We start from the raw sequence: 22,840 nt of genomic DNA on the forward strand, positions 1-22,840 counted from the left end.
GCCCTCCTAAGAAAAAGACATCTTTTCATGCTATGGAGCATGGGAAATTAAGCTGTCAAGTGAGCACTGTACAAAATATATCCATTTGGTATGTATTACCCAGTCAAGCTGTGAGGTTGCTGTCTGCTTTGCTGGAGCAGATGGAAAGGCTGGTAAGGTAGACACTAACCTGGTCAAGGAATCTGAATGTAGTATGTGGTCCATTTTGATGTTCTTTAAGCAGAGACTGTAAGTTGTACTGACATCGTAGGTGCATTAGCTGGCTAAGGACTCATGAGAGTTTTCAGAACTAATACAGTGGTTTCTATTAGAGCTATAGGCTCAAACTAAGTATGTATAAAGTAACTCTGACTTTGAAATTAGACACGGCTGGCATTCTGCATGTTGGAGCTGTACAGAGAAGGACTAGAAAGATACAGAACAAGGATTTCTGGAAGTATGATATGGCTAAATGGACTAAGGCTCTTCAGTTTGCAAATGAGATGGCTAAAAGGAGAAATGATAGAAGCGTGTATAATGAACTACAGCACAAAAGAGATAGAGAAGGAATTCAAGGATGAACTTCCTGAATTGCTAGCAATGATGTGTAATTTTCCCCCTAAAACCTTCTTCTTATCTGATGACCTGAGCATGACATAATTGATGCCAATTTTTGAAGAATTTCATGGAAGATTCATGAAAATATTGGCCTCTCAGCCTTTCCCAGGCAAATCAGTAGGAATTTAATAATGCATGCTAGTAGTGGACACATGGATAAATATAACCAGGAAGAGTTAAAGTGACTGCATGTAAAGGCACCTCACACCTCAAAAGACTATTGGTGTTCTCTGAAACACTCAAAAAATATGTAGAGAAGGTTGACGATCTGCTTGTTTGCCTGGATTTCTGAAGTCTTTTGATGAATCCACTCTTAAAGGCCTTTTAAGACACACCCCCCCCCCCCCCCCCCCAAGTCATGGTATTAAGCCATAAGAAAGGGTTCTTTCATGGATAAATAGCTGGTTAAACCAGGAAACTGTAGCTCTCAGAGTGGAAGAAGGTTTCCAGTGAGTTCCTGAAGTGATCTGTGAATGGACCTCTGCTGTTCAGTATATTTATAAATTCTGTAGGAAAGAAGACTAGCATTAAGATCACAAAACTCAATGACGATAATAAATCATTTGAGGTAAAAAAAGACAAGGACCACTTGGGAAGAACTGGCCCAATTCAAGAAGCCCCTAAGCCAAAAAATATTAATGATAAGAAAAATGCTACGCAGATAACTCACAATATGCTTGTCCTATCCATGTAGCCTTCCCTGGCCATCTATTTAGGGTCATTTTTATAGACATCACAGTGGGCTGTGTAGAGCCTCTGATCTGTTTCAGCGTGGCCATTTTCATGCTTTTTCACTCCTGCAGTACAAAATCTAGTAGACTGCAGTGAATCATGTAGCAGCTTTAAATAAAATTAAACAATCACTTTTTCACACAGTAAATAATAAATTGTGGAACTTGTCAGTGATGTTGTAGAGAGTCCAAAGTGTTTATTCATAAACTAATGGAAGGCAGTCCATTGGTAGCTATTTTATCTTTCTAGTATCTTTGATGTGATCCTGAACAGCAATCATTATATCCTAAAGTGAACCAGGAATGCAATTTGTGAGAAAGTATCAAAAACACTTCCCCAAAACCTGAAAATCTGGACAGTAATTGAGTTCAAGAAAACATTTGGTAAACGTTAATTTCACAGAAGACAAAGACTGAATCATCCATGTGAAAGATGGATGTACAGAAACAAAAGCTCACAATGCAGGATAAACTAATTGAGAAGAAACGTAAACCAGGCCACTTACATGTAACCCTTCTCCCAGGACTTTGGCTATCTGTGATTCAAGGCCTTGTTTCAGTACAGCACAGCTGTGCAACCATTCTCAGTTTTCTTCTGAGAAAATTGCTAGGGCATGAGAAGGAACTGTGAGAGAGTGCACAGGGTGGAAGCATGCGAGGTAAGAAAGGTAAAGTTGGAGACGTAAGATTGTTGGGACAGGGGAAACTGGCACCTCAAGGATTCAAGCATAACAGCACTCACATGAAAAGGTATAAAATCCCAAGGAAAAAAAGGGAAATCAGAAGACAGCAACTCAGCAACATCATAGATCAGCCTGTTCCAGGGAGCAACAGAGGCGAGCCCCCCCCTACCTGAGTGATGACTATTTGCCCATTAGACTTAGTGACTCATTTGGTGGGGGTTGATTTAATGCCTAGTTCATTAGTCCTACAATGTATTGTGTGTGTTAGACGATAAATAACTAGCTTTGTGCTTTTAAGCTGTTTATATCTTGCCTGAAGAATCTTTTTGGTGAAAGTTCCCTGAACAGAGTGACTCCCCGAGGGGGAGGGTTACATAAGTAATACAGTATAACAGACAAGAATAATATGATTAGTCATGTAGAAGAACATTTATACTTTAAAGCACAGGTGCACACTTTGGATGAATTAGGGGATTTCAGAACATAGTGGACTTTTTTTTCAGCAGATTATATCTATTTCAGAAAAGTTCCATGTAGCTACAGAGTCATATAAATGATATCTGAATTTGGGTACAGAATCTGATCTCTCTAATGAGCCAAGAAACCTGGGAGACAAAACCAGAAGCATTGGGAAAGCCAATCCTGGGAGAAGGCATTCTGAATACTTACAATCCCAGCATAAGGAAATAAGAAGAAATCTTCCCAGGAAGCTCAAACATGAGAAAATAATGAAGCAAATGGATCTGGGAAAATTCTTGATCTAAATGATAAATGAATTAGTAAAACAGAATCTAAATTTCAAAGCTGGCTTGTTAAAAAAGGACTGAGAATGCTGGTGGAAGCTTGCAAGAAACACGAATAACTTTTTAAAATGACTCTTCCAATTCAAATGCTTTAAGTAACTGCTGCTTGTTTGTACTTAAAGAAACACGCACACTATATACGTATACCTAAAGTCTGAAAGAAACTAGTACTTAAGATAGAGCAGACATTACCTTGCTAGAGTAATTCGCAACAAATTGCAGGAAAATGTGTATTAAATTTGTTTCTTAATGCCAATAAGGTAGCTGAAGAACCAGAGAAGCTGAGGGAAGTTGGCCTTTACTACTGGTGTCCTAGACCTTCTCCCCCTCTCATATTCTCCTCGCAGTTTCTTTTAAATGTGCTTGCCTAGATGGTAACTTCCAAGGATGTTTAAAAAGTGTTGGAAATAGAGTAAGAACAGGTTTTTTTAGGTAGATAAGAAGATTAAAAGCTCTGCTCATTCCAGTGTCCTATGGGAGTAAGAGGTAACTCACAAAGGTTAACTGTAATCATGGAACCATAGAATCATAGAATCACAGAATCATTTAGGTTGTAAAAGACCTTTACGGTCATTGAGTCCAACTATACACACCTAAGGCTGCCAAGTTTGCCCCTAAACCATGTCTCTCAGTGCCACATCTACACATCTTTTAAACACCTCCAGGGATGGTGACTCAACCACTTCCCCACGCAGCCTGTTCCAGTGCTTGATAACCTTTTCAGTGAAGAAATTTTTTCCTAATATCCCATCTAAACCTCCCCTGGTGTAACTTGAGGCCATTTTCTCTCATCTTAGCACTTGCTACTTGGGAAAAGAGACTGACACCCACCTGGCTACAACCTCCTTTCAGGTAGTTGTCAAGAGTGATAATGTCTCCCCCCAGCCTCCTTTTCTCCAGACTAAACAACCCCAGTTCCTTCAACCACTCCTGAAAGGATTTGTTCTCTGGACCCTTCACCAGCTTCATTGCCTTCTTTGGACACGCTCCAGCACCTCAGTGTCCTTCTTGAGTGAGGGGCCCAAAACTGAACACTGGATTCAAGATGCGGCCTTACTAGGGCCAAGTACAGGGGGACGATTACTTCCCTCGTCCTGCTGGCCACACTGCTTCTGATACAAGCCATGATGCTGTTGGCCTTCTTGGCCACCTGGGCACACTGCTGGCTCATGTTCAGGCAGCTGCTGACCAACACCCCCAGGTCCCTTCCCACCAGGCAGCTTTCCAGCCATGCTCCCCTAAGCAGGTAGTGCTGCATGGCATTGTTATGACCCAAGTGCAGGACCCAGCACTTAGCCTTGTTGAATGTCACACAACTGGCTTTGGCCCATCGACCCAGCCTGTCCAGAGCCTTTCTACCTTCAAGCAGATCAACACTCGCACTAAAGCTAATCTCAGCACCTCTGTGTGCCAGTAAGGAGAGACAAAGTCCCCTCGGAAGCAATCCAGATAATTAACCATAATTTAACCATTCGGAATCACCCTCTGGCTGATCCTTTCTTTAACCATACTTTACAGTTTATAAAGGGAATTTAGGGAGGCTAGCTTCATTCAGCTGCAGGGAGACTTTCAGAATGTGCTTTCTTTTTTCTGTCTTTCAAAAAATGATCAGTTTGCTTTAATAATTTAATTGAATAGATTAGTAGAAGAAAAGTATCCTGGTCAGCATCACACATGGAAGTTCAGAGTCATGTGACAAGTAATACAGAGTCATGTGACAAGTAATACTCAAAGTATATTAAGACACATTATGATAAAGGATGACCTTGTTACTAGTTTAGATCTAGGAGAAAAAATCTAAAACTTCATGAAATTCATCAACAGGCATGTAGGTTAATGATCACAAAAAGTGTAGAAAGAAAATAGTAAAGAATTTTCATTTTTTAAGATGTAAAGAAGGACTTGTGAAAAATTAAATGACCCCTTCTCTCCTCTGTCCTTTCAGCTATGCTAGTTTACCTAACAGAAGATATTATCTCTATTTTCAAATCTGTTTCTAACCCTTCAGAAGCCATGGATGATTACCCAATGGCTTAACAGAAGAAGCACCAAATATGAACTAAGGGATTTCTTGCACCAAAACAGGAATGGCTTTTATGTCAAATTCAGTGGCTGCACCTGTTTAAAATGATGGCTAAAATGACAAAAGTTACCATATCTGTAGCCTTTTATACATTTTTATTGTGTATTTGGCATAAGTGCAAACGAAACTTCTTGCTCCATCTATAACTTAAACACCAAGAGCCTCCATACCAAGGGTACTCTGAATTCTTCCCAGGATGCTGAGTCTGTTTTTCTTCTTATTTTTCAAGTACCTGCATTCTGACCTACTCAAGATAGGAGTCCTATTCCAGAGTTAGTGGCTGTGACCTTTATGCATTCCTTTATGAAAAACTTTCTGTAGTAAGTTCTTGTTTGCCATCACCTGAATGGGAAATGAGACCTCTGAAATTGATTTCAGGCAGCAGGCTTGCTTGTCAGGGATAAGTATCTAGTTCTGCCAGAACTGCACAATATTTCAAACCAATTTCTTGTCCATTTCTGAAAGATTCCCCTCAACTGAAACAGCGAAATAACAGTAAATACTTTTCTAAGCTACATATTTTCTCAGTGAACATTATATCATTATAGTTAGCTACTACTGATTGGTGGGAATCAAATACCTACTGACTGCACTAAAATAGAAATTCTGAGAATGTAAAACTTTTTTATTTGCTATGCTCTTGAGCAATATAATCCAATATTATATCATGTGGGAGAAATATTTATCTCTATAGGTATCTGTATCTATACAAATACTTAAACAACTATTTAACAGCTTTTTTTTGCAACTCATGGCAAAAGGGAGTGTTTTCCCAAGAGGTGCAGGCCTTCAAAAAGAACATGATATTAAGCTTTAAAATTAGAGGAATATATACTGGTCTGGTTTATACTGATTTCACAGAAGTGTATTCTTAACTGCAGTGCAGGTACTTCCCTTTGGAATCAAACCACAAGCCTTTAATGAGGTTTTAATGATCCACTTGGGGGAGCTAAAGGGTAATTTGTTTCTGAATTGATTGTGGCAAAATGGGATGCAAAATTAAGTTACAAAAACAATATGAGTACAGTCTTCCAGTTTTTTCCTCATTGCTAGCTGTTAATCTATATTAGCTTCTGGAGCAAAGGGTCCCCAGTTATTAAAATTCCAGCCACTTACAGAAAAAAAAAATCTGTTATAAATAGTTTAGCAGCAGACACCCATAATAGCATCAATCATATCCTGATTTCAATTATACACCTACAACATACATTGAATACAACAGACATAACATGTAAGGGTTTGGTCTTTACTCTTCTACATTTTTGTGCTAGTCAACATTACAATTAATGTGACAGCAAGAAAAGAAATTCTAACATGCAATGGTTTTGTCTTCCAGGTAATATGAAATACCACCTTTTTTTTTCTTTTTCTTTTTCTTTTTGTTTTTTGTTTTTTTTTCCCCTTTCCTTTAAATGCTGGTATTGGGCTATACCTGCTTGCGCATCATGCACAAGTTACTGTGTTGAAACACAGCTTCACACTATCATTATGTTCTCAATTTCTCCAGCCTGGGACACACTGGAAACTGTTTCCCGGTATAAAGCTGTTATCAGATGCTTTATCTTATGCTTGATTGCTTATGGTTACTGGTAGCCCTTTGACTGTTCTGGGAGTTAGGTACTAATTAGAGGCAAAGATGCAGTATCTCCTATAATGTAAGGAAAAGCACAGCCTTTTGTCTGTGAAGAGCCAATAAAATATGATACTGGGCTTTTCTGCATGGAGAGATAGCCCTAAAGTTCAGATAAACTGACAACACAGTTGATTGCAAAAGCCACAGCAGATCCAAAGCTATAATCAACTTTCTTTTATAAAAGGAAACAACTCAGTTTCAGATGCATAACTTACATGAGAATTCCACTGGCAAAGTTGTACTGTCAATGTCTTCACTGTAACAGTGCAAATTTCATCTCATTCCAAATTACTCTGCAGTGCAGTCCACATTAAGTTTTTCATTGCCCATATGTGGGCATCTAATCTAACTGATACATGTAAATAAAGTTTCAAATAAAAGTGATTATTAAATAAAATATTTTCTTCCTTTAGCATAACTTATTAACTATATTTATGTCTTCTTTATGTTTAATTTAGCTAAAGCATGTGGAAAAGTGAACTGTAAGTATCTTTACAAGAAGTACTGTTGCTATGCACTTTAAAAGCAAAGATTTATGCTTTGTAGCCCTAAACTGCCAAAATACATTCTTAAATGTCATTCAGCATCCTGAAAGCAGACACAATCATGCTGATTGAATACTACAATGGCAAAGCAAATGGAAGCAAACGGTACAGTCAACCCAGGTATAAGCATTAAAGCTGTAATCAGTAACAGTACTTGATGACAGTATTTGTAGTGCAATTCGCTTTTGTTTTTTCTCTTTGATATGTAAGGACAAGTACTGTAACATATTTAGGAGGAACTACTGCTATAAATTGATCAACTTACATTAATTAATTCAATCTCCCAGATTTTTTTCACAAGGTCCATCGATGTATAGCCATTAATTAGAAAGGATTTGGTATAGTCACCCAGTTCAATGGAATCCAGCCATTCAGCTACAGATGTGGGGTTGTAGCCATCATGACCGATCTGCTTCATCTGAAAAACAAGAACATGTAAGAATTACTGATGATACTCATTAAATGTTTTCCAGAACAGCAGTTATGTGTATTATTTTCTTTGGGTCAGAGTGATCTTATTCTCTGATCAACATTCTTTTAATGATTAGTACATGAAGCAATTCTGTGAGCAAAAGCACTAATAAAACTTAAATTTTCAATGGATTCTTATAGATGTTTGCCTTTTAAACCAGAGTATATTAAGACTGTAGCTGGAGTTCAGTTCTTATGAGACATCAGAGAATCCATTAAGTGAGGGAAGGCAAAAGGGTGAAAGAGACATTATTAGTATCCCGACTGCACAAAAATGTCAGATTTGCACTAAGATTTCATAGAAGGAGAAAAAATTAGTCTGAGGAATGTATCTTCTGGTATCAGAATGCAAGTGAAACATATTGCCTTGGTTTTATTATTCCTAATTTACCTCTCCTACTAGGTTACCAGATATTTCATAATGGTTGAAGTTGCACTATATTTTTCCTTCCTCAGGGGATGTTTAAAAAAGTCTCTTTCCTCCACCTGGCCATATTTTTTATGGAACTCCTGGGAATTTAACATTTTAGATTGCTCTGTCTCAAAGTTTGCTTAAGATTGGACAATTGAACCAAATATTATTGGAATGGAATTGACAAAATGACATACACAGAAGCGTATTACTTGCATTTATATAGCAACATCAGCACAGAAAGCATAATAACAAAAATAAAAAACTAAGAAATACCACTGGCATCTTATTTTTCTGAATTTTGTTAAGCTACTAAGAAGTAAAGAGCTGCAGTTTGTCTTTCACATTTGCCTCTCAGTGCAGAGAGACACAAGTGAAGATTTTCAAGCTAGCCATTAAAGATAAAAATGTTTAAAGCCTCTGCCTGTACAGCCTGTTATGCGCTACTGTTTTTATGAATTTTAATTTGCAATAGTAGTAGAGGTAGAAAAAATTATAGCCTCAATTTGCAATAGTAGTATAAGCATATCATCTTTCTGAAGAAGTGTAACTATTGCTAAGTTGGTAATACACTGAACTGGTAAACTGTTAAGCTTTAGAGGTTTAGAAACCTTGTGTTTTGCATTGCATCTCCTGATGGTGCAAGGGAGACACCGTTCATGGTGAAAGCCGGCTTATGTACATTCCTGCTTTTTGAGAAACAAAGGAAGTGTGGCAGAAATGTCATGATTTGAGCTTGTTTGAAGTGACTGACAAAGTAATTTAAAAAGGAGAGAATTCTGATCTTAGTATCTTGCCTGAACCGATTTATTTATCAGAGTTTATTTGAAATACAATTTGAATTCAAAGCAGAGGAAAAAAAATATAGTCTGCATTTGAAAACTGCAGTAGTGTTCGTTGATCTGTCTGTTCAAATGCAGAAAGCCAGCATGTCATGATCTTGATCTTGGTTTCCTGCAGTATCGGAGAGAGAGATGCAGGCACACTGCATTGTGGATATGATAGTTTACTCTTTGCTCTTTTGCTGCAGATGTTGGATATAAAATCTTAATGGAAATATTTAGATGATATAGTGAAATCATTATCTTAAATCATAAAAGAGAGACAAGATAAATCACATAATTAACAATGGGAATCATCACCTTTCAGGTCAGTTCTGTAACAAAGGAGTCACTAGAAAGTGAGAGTTCAATTTGTTGTTGAACTTAACATTTTGAAATTTAGTTTCATCCTAATTTAGAATGAAATTCTTAAGATGTGAAAAGCATGGCAAATTCTTCTTTCATTGTCCTTCAGACTTACTTCAAATTTTAGACTGACACTAGTCTGTCCAGCAGACTGCAAAAACATTGTAGGACCCTCGGAGCACTGACTCCTGGGAAGCTTATTTCAAGAACTGATTCGAAATTAGGTATGTTTAAACAACAGGCATTTGAAAAGAAAGGATCCAATAAACTGAAGAACAAAAAAATGTAATACAGAGGAGACATGAAGAAGGTGTACAGATCCCACAGGGAACTCATGACTTATGAAAGATAGAAGGTATTTTTTGTTTCCTTTCCCTAACATAGAAAAGTGAAGCACCTTCAAAACAATTTTCAGCGTATCCAGAAGGGGCACATTATGCAAATAATTTCTTTTGTTTATTACTATTTGATCTTTCTGTTTAATAAATCCTGATTTTAACATGTTTGTTTGTTTTTTACCCTGCTGATTGAGAAAACTTGTGCAGTCTGGTCTGTAATTCTGGTAACCCATCAGCCTTTGTGAAAAGCAAACACAGCATGGGAAGTTTCTGAATTCTCAATTCCCACTGGAGATCTCTGTCAAAAGGGTTGTTAAAATAGATGTCACTCTACTACTGTGTGTTGCAAAGGGCGGCAGGCAAGCAAGCACAGGTGAACAATCCAGTAAGCAAGAGGCTCAGAAGAGATGAAACGTGAAAATTTCACTCTTTGGATTTGGTGCCAGTAGATAAAATTGTCATCAGGTCATTCAACAGCCTACATGAAATGCACAGGCCTGTTGCTGGGCAGCAGCAGGCTCTACAAGCATTTTCCCTTTCCCTGTCCCAGAGATCTGGCTCCCTGTGTTCAAGGCCACAACGGGGATCGTGAAGCTGCATAGCCTTGGACCAGACCTGTGTAAGAAAGAGCAGTGAAAAGCCTGGTTAAGGCCACCCCACCTTCCACCGGAGCTGCATGTAAACTCAGATCCAGGTCCCTGACACTTGCTCAAGCTATGCTGTAGGTACATCTGTGCCTGGACATGCACCTTGCTGATCCTCACCTACCGGCTCACCCTCCTGAACTGACCTTGTCCCACCCTCGTCCCTGTGGATTTGCCCTGGATTTGTGGCTGTTCACGAACACTGCCACCATCCCTGGCCACCCACCCTGTGCTGGTGCTCCCTGCCTGCCCCACTTGCCTCCCCTCAGCTCCCAGCCCACCTGCCCTGGAGGGACAGCCCCCTCCTGCTGCTCCTATCACAGAAAATTAATCCTAGAACTAGAGTATCTGCAAGCAGTTTCAGCACAAAACCAGTATTTTTTTTGTCATGAACCAAGAACCACTCTCTATCTAAAACAGATTTTCTAAAATGTGTCTAATATATGAAAATTAATAAACTTTCAGAATCCATCCTCCTGTATGGAAAGTTTTGTCCTGTCTGTTAATAACATCAACTGGTTTACTAACTGTCATTCATAGCTGGCTGAATGTTTTCCTTTCAAATATTTATTGACAGACAGATTGGTAATCTAGATGTGATAGTATCATTAATAGTATCTGCTTTTCATATAAAATGTTATGTAGTTTTTAAATAAAAAAAACCCAGACCACTTTGAAGTAGCTGTCTGGATGTGCTGCTAGAGATCCAGTTTAACTGCATCTTATCCCGGTCCGGATTAACAGGTCATGGCTCTTGAACTATTTTTTTTTTTTTTTAATTTTTATACTGCTCCATGATCTTAGACTTCTTTCACAGATCATTAGCACCCTGTAGCCTTTCTTGCTGATGTTATTTGCTGATTGATTTTTTTCCTACCTACTGACTTCACTTCCATGTACAATATTTCAATCATTTTGCACCAGCTACCACACATGCACCAGTGGTGTCAAACGTCTAAGCAGCTACATGCATACTATTTGATGCAGAGCAGTATAAAATCTCTAAGCTTCAAGTCATTACAGATTTCAAGTAGTAACTGCTCCTAAACAGGGGCAGTATTGTTCTTCCGCAGACACTGCTACTAGTTCATTCAGTTGTTATCGTTAAAGAACAGTATCAATGTTAGCTGTTTCACTGCAGACAATTTCAGCATGCTGACTATGGAAAAGGTTAGGAATAGAGCCCATAGGACTTAGAGAAAGAGAAATGTTTAAGGAAATATTATATAAACGAGGCATGGAAGAAGACACAAACCATAGGAGATTTCTCTCCAGGGTCCTATTGATCTATCACTAGTATCAGTTCCTTCGGAATGAATAGAAAGCAGAAGCTAGAAAGAGCTGTTTCTCATAATAAAATAGTAGAGTCAAGTAGCATTCTAACGGGTTGAGAAATCCTTTACAAGAGAGTGTGTACATAGACTTTTTACAGGTGCATCACTGCTACAATTATACAGTATTTCACATTAGGATAAAAGGTACCTGAGTTTTTGTCTCTGAAAGATAGTCAAATAAACATGAACGGAGCTCCAAAGTAATTACATATGCACAAGAAGCATCAAGGTGAATTCAGTAACACAAACTATTACTGGTTTTCCCTGATACTCTCAGACAGATGGGGAACTAATGCTATTTTCTCTACAGGTAATATTGCTATCTGGTGGATCTTAACACTGTGTGTGTTAGAATCAAACTTTTTATCTGCTGTATAAGGAAAAAGACATGACTTGACTTTCACAGCTTTTTAAGTGATGGCTATGATTACAGTGAATTTACACTTGTGTTGCTTTGCAAGAAAGACCTTCTTAGCAAGCATATAATAGAATCATAGAATCATTTTGGTTGTAAAAGACCTTGCTTGCTTTTAAATTGCTGTCTTATCGAAGAGATTTAAGCAGCACTTTTGGAAACTTGTATGGAACTATCAACTACCAATCTAAATAATTCTGGATTGTAATGGGGAAGTTATCAGTTCTTTTTTCCCTGTCTTTGTGAGTTGTCTGTTATATATTATGTACTTTACAAATGTGATCAGTTGGACCCACGTTGTTGGAAGAGGGCCTCATTCCTCCTCTGCAGCAGTGAAATAAAGGGTTTAGAAGAGTGACACTTCTGAAGACCAGAGGGCCTGGCTGGCACAGGGGCACCACACAGAGCTGGTGCCTGCAGCACCTGTGCAGAAATTGAGCTTGCAGTCAGCAGAAGAGAGGCAGCTCTCACAGGGGATGGGCACAACTCCCTAAGGAGCTGAGAAGACTTTGCATTTGCTCCCGTTGAGAAAGGCACTGAGTGAAAGCAGGGACCTGCCTGCAAGACGCAATGGGTGAGGAAGAGCTGTATATAAAGCTTTTGGTTTTCTAATCTGTCTACCTTGTCACGCATTTAATAAGTTAACTATTGAAGCTTGTGTTCTATTAATGTTTGACTTTTCTTTCTGCTAATCAAAAGCCTTCCGTCTTCTTGTGGAAGTATATAGAAAGTCTATAAAAAGACAGTACAGGCATGTACACTTCACAGTGTTGCTTGATTCAGAATCCTGCCCTGATGGTGAATCCAGAATACCACTAACTGGGTTCAGAGTTTCCTACCTAAGATTGCAAGCATTGCAATAGGTACTCTTTCTATGTTTTTTGCAGTTGGAATCTGTCTTCTGAATTTAAAGGCAAATAGATGCACACGCACATTTATTTTCTGTAAAAATTTAAACAGATCTAAATCCAGAAGACTGCAAAGACTTCCTAGTTCTTCAACAGACAAAATGTCTGGGACCAGGGAAGAACAGGTCTCATTCAGTGTTACTGAGGATGGTCTATGCAATTCAGGACAGTTCTGTTGCATGTATTGTAATCTTAAGAAGAACTAAATCTGGAATTTGTGGACTTGGTGGAAGCTATGGCCTTTGATCTCATGAGTTTCTATGAGTATAATTCCTAAAAGCAGTCCTGTGGATATTTGTTGGTACTTCAGTGCATAGAGTTACAGATTGACAGGCATGCTTTCAAAAACTGGATATTACCACAGACTGACATCTCCAAAGTTAAACTTTCATCCTGTGCTGGATCCTGAGTAGCTCTGCCTGGTTTACTTTAGATGAGATGCTATCAACTGCACCTTTAGTTGTTTATCCCACTCAGGGGTTGAACTAGTGGTGACCTTTTTGGCCCAACTGTACTATGGTTTGGTGCCACAGATTTAAAAGTAACTTGATGATTGTCTCTATTTTGCAACATAGACCATAAGATTTGGTGCACCAGTCATGCACCAAACACATTTCAACCCCTAACAGGGACACAAAGATCTGAATCAAGCGGTTGACAACTTTACCACCGAGTCTTTCAGTGGGAGAGAACACACAACAAAATGTGGAGATATATCTTTGTATTTGCTGACATCTGCCCTTAACTCTTCATGACTTGCATCCTTTCCTTCCTTGATACTTTTTCTGGTTTAATTGCCTCACTTTCTGTTGTCTTGTTCAAAACACTGTTTGCTGAATTTCTTTTTGCTTCTACAATGATTTTATTATCATCCATCTTTTACTAATGTTACCTTTTGTGCTGGTCAAAAACCCCATCAGTCTCTTCAGCTTCACAGCAAATCCCATAGGGTGTTAACTAGAGCCCCAAGGAAATGATGCTGCTCATCAACCTGTGCTGTAAGAAAGTTGAAAGCTTCCTGATAGCAAGATAATCTGGTGTCAGTATCAGGATGACTGCTGCGAGGAGTCCAGAGGTGTCTAAATATGCTTCAGTGCAGTGACTGGTAGGTTAGCTGCAGAAGCAACCAGAAACAGATGAAGAAGGAGGCAGGGCTAATCCTGAGAAGAAATGCTGCTTCTGTGGCTAGGCATTCATGCATCTCATTCTTGCAGACCCTTTCTAGATATTCAAGTTGCAAGAGACTGTGGTGACTGCTGGAACCTCTTCTGTTCTTCCCACAACTGCAAGTGCTGCTCCTGCCTGTTTTGATAGGCCACACCAGCCAGTTTCTGTCATTGCTAGTCCATGGTGGGCTGTACCAGCCCTCAGGAAAATGTTTGTGTTATTGGTCGCTACAATATTTAGCTTTTGTTTAATGCTGGATGTCTCCCCTAGCAAACCTGTTTTCTGGGGCTGGGTAGCAGGGATTATAAACCATGGGCTGCTCATGGCATCTCCAGAGGCCACCTTGGTGCCTCTCTGGAGACCTTTGAACATCTGCATGTGGACAGCTATAAAGAACTTGACCACAGCATGCTGTGCAGGCAGAGATAGTTTCTGAGACTGAAGAGGTCCAGCTGGGGACCCTCTGGGGCACAATGTCTTGAATACAAGGTACTAACAGCCCATTGTAAGACTGAAAGGGGAGAGTCATTCTCTGAATGGTTTGTGTCAACCAAAGGCAGAGAGAGATGAATCATGAAGATGAAGAGTGGGAGAGGATGGAACAAAAGCTCTTTTCTCTCTGGAGGAGGGGGAGGAGGACATAGAGGAGGGTTTCTTGGCAAGAGGGAACATAGAAAAGTCCCTCTGACCTAGTCAGCCCTGACTCTTCAGCTGTGTTTAGGTCTTACTCCTCCTTCCTCCCCAAGTCGAGGCAGTCACTTACACAGGCCTTGTTAGCCTTTCATTCCTCCCATCTCACCAACTGTCTTCTAGCAACTCCAACTGGAATTGTTTTTATAGTGAAACGGCCTGCGTAGTTTCCAGATAGCACTGGGGACAGAAATTAACAGCCACACAACAGCAGGCAGAATAAACACATCTATCAACCCAGTGCCATTGAGGAGTGAATAGGTGAAGCCAGTAAGCCTCAGAGGCCATAAAGACATCTTCACTCCCTTTGTGTGGAGGTAGGAGTGGGCCTAGAAATTCAATGACACAAGGAAACAGAGATCAATTTCCTTGTAATCTTCCCATTACATTTGAAACACTGCAAAAGACATTCAGAGTTAGTCATATTTTCCTTGCCCTACTCCAGTCAATCCTCATTGGTCTTCCCTTCATCTGTGAATGTGCAACAGCCTGGAGATAAGTGCCATCCTTGATGCTCTGAGAAGATTCAAAGAGAACAGAGGGCCGTGCTTACAGGTGTCGAAGAAACTGCTCTTTGCTATTTCAGTCTCATAAAAAGTTAAAAAGACTTCACTGTGTCCTCACAGGAGCTGTGCTCTGCACAGCCCAGACCTGTACTTCGGGAAAACATTGGAAATACTTGTGTCCAGTCTGCCATGCAGCCTGCTATCTTGGAGGCAGATGGCAAAAGCCCCAGTTTCCTTTTACACAGCATGTGACAGAGTTACAGTTAAACTGGGTGCTTGCTCGAGTCATGTATGGTCTCATGACTGGTGATGCAGTGGGTGCATAGCACTTCCTATGATGCAGGTGGTACCCGGATGCTGCTAATGCTATTGCTGCCCATAGAGAAGATGCTACTGTTCCTCTGAATCCAGCACTGGAATTATGGACCATATGTGTATCAGAAGTCCTTCTGATGACCTGAAAATATGTTCATAGACATGCCTCAATGAGTAAAGAGGTGGGACAACTGAGTGGTAGTCTTTGTAGTTTATAGCTGCCTCTGCACAGGTTGCAGATGGGAATGTGGATCCTATCAGTGGCCCTTATGGAACCCATGAATATATGAAGGGTGAAGACCTGGGGCAGAACAGCCACACCAGCAAAGACTCCCAGAAAGCAATTGTCCATGTCTTCTTTCTCAGACAAAAGGATGTGCAGAAAGTCTAAGACAGCTCATTCAGGTTGTCCTCTTAGTCTAGTTGCCATAGAAAGAGGATAGTGCTTCCTCTCACATAGCATATTTCCTTGCCTGCTATTCTTAGAGCAGCCAATAGGGATTGTGGAGCCAATCCAAATAAGAAAGTATAAAAGAAGCAGGAAAAGAAGTAAGACTTACTGTATGGGCAATGGTGGCAGGACCAGTGACATGCTACTTGTTATCTACATGATACAGATAAATGACAGGACATCATATCTAGACAGGCTCACTGGTAGGGTCAGTTAAGAAGGAATATGTTAGTGAGACTGCTTTCATAAGACATTTTTGAAGCACATGCATGGAGGGGATATTTGGTCTATAGGGCTAGTTTAAAGCTAGTCTGAAGTACTGAAGTAAACACCCCAAAGTATAGCATGGATGTATCTAACTGTTGTGTCTTACTGATCCATTCCTATTTTGCTGCATTACTTACATAACGTAGACTACACGTTTGTGTTTCAGAGTTGAAAAATTCATGTATTATGCCAGATTCTAACACCTTTTTCTGTCCTCATGGTCAAAGGTCTTATCAGCAGTGTAATGAGCAAGTGAGCAGCCTCCTTCCAAACCAGGAAAATAATTCCCAGAGGTATCAGGAAGCAGGGTAGAAAGCACTTCCTATCAATGCTGTTTTTCATCTTCACTGCCAGCAGAACAGAACCAAGGAGTCACAACCAGACTCATAAACATTATGGTACCACTTTGCAGCATCTTTTAGTTTTGACACTGTCTTTAGTAATGCAAGTTAGAATGATCTACCTTTTACCTGTGCTAAATGACAGAATTAAACACCAGGATTCAAACCAGCTTGCTAAGCTCTGGGATGTCTAAGCCAATAGCAATATATCACTAGCAAACATATGATGTGGTCTTTCTCTGTTACATACACAGCACAGTTAATGTGCACATGCCTGGTAGTTCTGTTTTCCTAAATGCCAGACTTACTGTGCTTGCACAAAAGTGTTACATATGAGTAATAGATCCCACACTTTTGGAAGCACAGCTTTACTGCTCATATAACACTACTCACAGAGAGCACAGGCTTATAGCCTGCTCATATCTTACTTGTTGGCTGGTGAGGCTGGCTGCCTGCACACCACTGCTACAAGAAGGAAGCACTGCAGGGAGGAACAAGCTGCACACTTTAAGAATAGCTGTGAAACCAGGAGAAACCTGCTTTCAGCTAACATCCTTCTTCCATCTGTCAAATGAGAGAATGTGTTCCCATTATGTGCTGGGAGAAGGAGCCATACACTGAGCATCCCACACAAACCAGATCTTTTTTCTTATCTAAGTTCTCAGATAAGCTAGGATGATTCTCATTTTCAAAACCTTTTTAGTTTTTGAGGAACCCATTGAGAAATCACTTGCACATAGGTTTTGGATGCCAAAATAAACTGACAATGCTCCTTAGGTTTCCTATGTCACTTAAGTGTGGCTAAAATTAAGGTTGTGACTGCTACTGTTTTCTTAGACAATGAAGCATACCCTGCACACATTCTTTTCCTCAGTATCAATTTTTTTTCTCAAGTCCTCGTACTTGCAAATTCAGTAAGTTTTTAGACATTATCTCTACCTCCCAATGTGTCTGAACTTCCTTTTAATAAAACACATAAAATCCTTCTCTAAACATTTATTGATTTACTTCTTTTCACACAATAAAATCTTAAATGCAGTATCAATCTCTGCTACGAAATATGCTCTAAGAGTGATGTCATGTGTAAAGTATTTCCATTTCAAGAATTAACTTTACAAATGATATTTCTACTGGAGTGTCTTAGCCTTATCTAATAATAATAAGCCATAAAGTGCTGTAGTTAATATTAATGTGAAACTTGAATAACTTAAATTGCATTAGTGCAAGATGAGCATTTGGGCTACTAGCTCTAATCCAACAAGAATAAAGGGTATTTTGAAAAGCAGAAATCTAACTGAAAGATTTTGATTTTGATGAACTTTTACAAACATACAGGTTTACCTTCTCAAATAAAGAATCAGCAATGAAAAATATTTTGAGAAATCTGGGTAAACATACCTATCTACACTGGCTAAACAGTTCATAGAAACTACAATGATTAATTCATCTATATTTGGACAGATATGTGGGGTTCTTTCCTATTTAAGACTCCTTCGAGCTCTAGAAAGTCGTTCTTAAATAGGCTATGCATGTTTGAAATATAGAAATTCATCACTCTTTAGGAAGCCAGCAATTACCAGTGAAAAAAAGTCTTTCTTTTCAGCCACTAAATGCCTGTTGCATTTTCAGCTGCAGAGATGAATATTGATGAGAATAACAAAAAAAGCTTTTAAAAAAAGAGTATTTAAAAACCTTGACAATAGATTTGTTACTTCATTTTTACCCTCAACTTATTCAATACTGTCTGAGTATATGGCTCTAAGGAAGTGTTGTTCCATAGTTGTTTTTTAATGCACTTTATTTCCACCTCAAAATCTGAGTTAAAAAGTATCACAGACACAAAACATAAATAGTAAAACTAAAAAATAACATCATCAGCAATGTTATTAAGTACTAAAACACAAGGAGTCATCAAGTTTTAAATTACATGAGGAACAGAAAACAGGTAGATGTTCAAAACAAACTAAAAGAATTTTTATCTATATGAAATTCAAATTAGTGAGAATCCAATTACGGTTTGAGATCTTAAAATATTTAGATGGTATTCACTATTTTGAATGCATGATGACAGAGCTGAACTTATCCACAGATATCCAGAAATGTTTCATGGTTCCATGCAGGATGTGAAAATTTTTTTAGATCTTCAGCAAGCTGTTGTGAATACAGCAAGTGTTGGTTACATCAGATAAAACTTACCATGATCCCAGTTTTTGGGCCCCATAACTATTCTGACAGCTGTGCCTTCAAAAGAACTCAGTTTTGAATAGGAAATTATGTATTTTACTGTGTAAGCTCTCTTGCCTTGCTGAGTCATTTAAGCGAAGAAATGTGACACACAGCTTCAGCTTTGACTGCTTGTGTTTTGGTGTAACATTGTTGCATCAAAGACATGTTAAAAATGTGGTCCTTAAGGACCGTTTTCTCTAGCTCAGTGGGGAAGCTGCTAAAATTCAGCCCATGCGTCAAGCCATTCTTTATTAATTATCTTTGGTTCCAAAGATAGTGATTCTTCCAAGTAACTGCATAACCATCTTGTCCTCAGTTGGTTTCAGGAGTATCTCTAAATCTTGATTCTGTCCTCTTTTCTCACATTAAGCACATTTTAAAAAGACCTCAGTTGGAATTTTAAGTCAGAATCTGGTCTCAGCATTAGTATACTTCACAAAAGCAGGTGTTATTAACAATGTTTTCATAAACATCAGTTAGAGTGCAGATAGTGCTAAAACTATGATATATTAACAATCTATTTATTAATTTTGAAAAATTTAAACAAGAATACAAGAAAGCTGATCTCTAAGAAGTATGAAAAATAGAGAAAATCTATCATTGGCTAAGAGCAGGGATTAAGATTAAAAAATTCTGTTTGAATAACAGCATTGCTGAAAAAGTAATAACTTTATAGTTAAACCTTGAATATCTCTTGTAATTCATCAAATGCTACTTTTATATACCTATGACTTCTACCATTTATCTCACTTGTCTAATAAGGTATGTGGAATATTATTGTCTTTAATTATCTTTGGTGTTTCAGAGCAAAGACTCATATTGTAGTGTATATGGATTGACCAATGCATCCTGTCAGGGAAATTGTTCACAACTTCATGTTTTTCCCATACAAAAATCCCTTGCTGTCTTTTACAAGTGATCCATCCAGTAAGCCTTAATGCGTCAAAAAGCCTCTTGCAGCAATGTCAGCTTCATGCTCATTCTCCAGTATTAACAAACTGCAAGCAGACTAATCTCTATTTACCTCAACCATTCTACACATGCTGCTTCCAGAACATTCCACGTACTTTTCACTAGGTTTTATTCTGCCCTAATATCTTGCATTAAGTATCTGCATTACATGTGGCAGCCCTCTAAGCCTTACTGGTGTCTATTTCCCCTCATTCACTCTCTTTAAACAGTTTTCCAAAATCAAACAGTAAGTTTTCATGCTAGGCCCACTATCTTTCTTGTTTGGAATGCTAGTAGAAGCCTCCACTGATATATTCTGGTGTGCAAAATGTAAGAAGAATCCCTTTCTATCACTGATTTATAGTTTAAATTGTCTAGCACCAAAAATGATCGGAAAAATGACTGCAATGTACTCTGTCCACAGCTGAGAAGCAAAATTCATGTACACAGTAGCAAATCAAACACAGAAACTGCAAGAAGCCTCTGCATCTTACATGAAATGAAGGTATTAGGAAAACAACGTTTCATTCAAGGCTTTTAAGAGTACTTACATAAGGGGCAAAGTGTTTCCCGGCCAACTGCTATGTAAAGACAAACATCTGGGATTCATTGACAACCCCATTCACACATATGCAATGACAGTCCAAAAACAGACTGAAAAGCCAAAAATAATTAAAATAAATTCTAAACAGCCATCACTTCAAATTATGTATTTTATTCTCCTTCACTTTGTCTATTACATCTATATAAAGTGAGTCCAATGCAATGACATTACTTTATACCACATTTGCATATGCAAAAAACATGTCTACAAAAACAGTAGAGAGATGTTTACCTCCATTCAAAAAAGTGTTTTAAATAACATGAAAGCCATAACTGTTAGTTCCCATGCTTGGATAATGACAGAAACTATACCTTTGGGAGAAGCTGGATTGCTTGGAGTATTCTCTGTCTGTGTCCAGAGTTAAGGATTCCTATTTCCAGGAGATCCTGGTCTTCCATTACGTTGCTTCCCTAAAAATGAAAAAAGAAGTGAAATAAAAATGAAAAGATAACAGATGCCTTCAATAGCCTGAAACAAGTCCTTCTGCTGCATTTAAAAGAAAACACTTTTCTTAACTTATAGTATCTGATAAGAATCATAAACTACTGATGATTGCATTCATTCTCATGATGACAAAATATGGTGGAAGATGCTTGAAGTCAGGGGCAATTACCATACTGCTGGCAGCACTGCCAGTGGAGAAATTGGAGTTCTCATGCAAGCTAAATACCAGATGTGAACCTTTGTTCATTTAACTGAAACGAAGGACAAGACTATAGAAATGTTCAGAAGCTCCTCAATTCTGCTCCTACCTCACCAAGCTACACATGATGTTTGTTTTTCTCCAGACTGGAAAATACTTAACACTGAATAAGATGAGAAGAGTCATTGAGGATAAAATTATTTAGTTCCTTGTTAGAAAAGGTGAAGAAAGGGAACGCTGTCAACAAACCCCATACAGTCCCCATGCCCCTAAACTTTGTAATCCTAACAGGTAAAGTCACTGCTCTTACATCCCTGCTTGTGGGCAGGTCAAATAATTCCTAACAAGCAAACAGCTGAAAAAGACCACTTGTTCAAACAATACATAAAATAGTGGCCCAAAAAGTTCTATAAAATGAGCCCCCACAATTTAAGCCTCTATTCTTAGGAGTTGTTAGCAGTAGGAGAGGACCTATAGTTACACAAACAGCATAATATGACTCCTAAATTCAAGCAGTTTGACACTACCTAGATAGTAAGTTCAGCATTTGAAGGTTGAGTTACTTGATTATCAGGCAGTGATTATTTGGAATCACATGAAGCACAACAGTAGCTCAAAAAAGGGAATTTCAGCCAGGGATCAAATCAAGATAGTTCAAAGTAGGCTGGCAAACTTGTATTCCATTTTCTAGAATACCTCATTTCAGAGAAAACCTCACTTAAAAAAAAAACAACAAATACTGTTAAAAAGCTTCTAACTACTACAATTGCAAACAAAATCTGCAAAAAAACAGATGACCTTTCTTGAACCCTTACCTCTGTTGGAGTCTCATGACATCAGTTTGCTAGAAGGAAGAATTATTATTTGTACTGATTTAACATCTTCCTGGAACAGGCTTTATGTGAGCAAAACCACAAAAACTTCACTCCACCTTTCCATTTGGCTTGCTGCTTCTGACTCAGTGAAGCTCTTAAGCAGCAGCAAAATGAAAAGCTAATAGGCACATAACAGAACATGCTTAAATACTTTGCTGAATCAGGGCTTAATAACAAATTCTTTCTGAATATCAAATCTCCCGTCCCACAGCAACATGGCTTGCTTTCAAAAGCACGCTGGAATATGCAATACCTCACCCTGTTCAGCTGCTAAATCTTCACTTACTTCAGATGGACCGATTAGTTTACAGATGTACTCTTGAGGACTGTCAAGAGCTACTCTGTACAGCATCCTGCAAAATCTAGGGGATATCTTTTTAAGTCAAACTTTGCAAAGCTATTACATTTAAAATTATATTTCATGGTAAGTGGTATAATTTAAGGCTACAAGTCTGCAAATCATATCCTGAAAGAATTTGTTTGCAGCATTCAGAACAGGGGCAGACAGAGACCTGCTCTAAAGGGAGAAGCTGTGCAATCATGCCAGTTTAAGTAGATCACATGGTGTAAGAGTGCGCGCAGCACAGGCTGTGCAAACTGTGATAGAGATGAGGTGGGGTTAATACCTCCTTCATCCCCCTGGTAAATACATACAAAATATAACTTCCCCTTTCTTCCTTTCTCCTTTAAATGACCTAAGGGAGGCTGTAAACTTATGGGAAGAACTGGGGAAAAAATTCTTCCATTTTGGGCTGGATTCTTCAGCTGCTGGAAATAGCTAGCATAAATGGACTTAAGGAAACTGAGCCAACTTAGGATCCAGTCCAAAACAAAGGCTATACATTTTTATTAATTTTAACAAATGCAATTATTGTCTTTACAGCTATTGCTTTCACCTCATCTTACTGTTTTTCAGATTTCACCTTTCATCGCTGCATGATGTTTACGCACAGTCATGGTGTACTTGTCACTGGGCAACCTCACACTGTTTACTGGTGCCAGTAACCTTGACATCCAGTT

At 38.7% G+C, this 22,840-nt stretch overlaps 1 protein-coding gene across 5 annotated transcripts in view; it reads right to left on the reverse strand.

Moving 5' to 3' along the window:
- ANKS1B (ankyrin repeat and sterile alpha motif domain containing 1B) overlaps positions 1 to 22,840 on the reverse strand; it is a 441,494-nt gene that overhangs the window by 151,066 nt on the left and 267,588 nt on the right. For all 5 annotated transcript variants that reach the window (XM_027812345.2, XM_027812343.2, XM_027812342.2 and 2 more), the window contains 2 exons: positions 20,614 to 20,712; positions 7,341 to 7,493 (listed from right to left, as the gene is read on the reverse strand). In XM_027812345.2, the coding sequence (XP_027668146.2) occupies positions 7,341 to 7,493; positions 20,614 to 20,712 (252 nt within the window). The remainder of the gene's footprint in view (positions 1 to 7,340; positions 7,494 to 20,613; positions 20,713 to 22,840) is intronic.

Source organism: Falco cherrug, chromosome 5 (genome assembly GCF_023634085.1).
Source record: "Falco cherrug isolate bFalChe1 chromosome 5, bFalChe1.pri, whole genome shotgun sequence".
NCBI classification, from domain to species: domain Eukaryota; kingdom Metazoa; phylum Chordata; class Aves; order Falconiformes; family Falconidae; genus Falco; species Falco cherrug.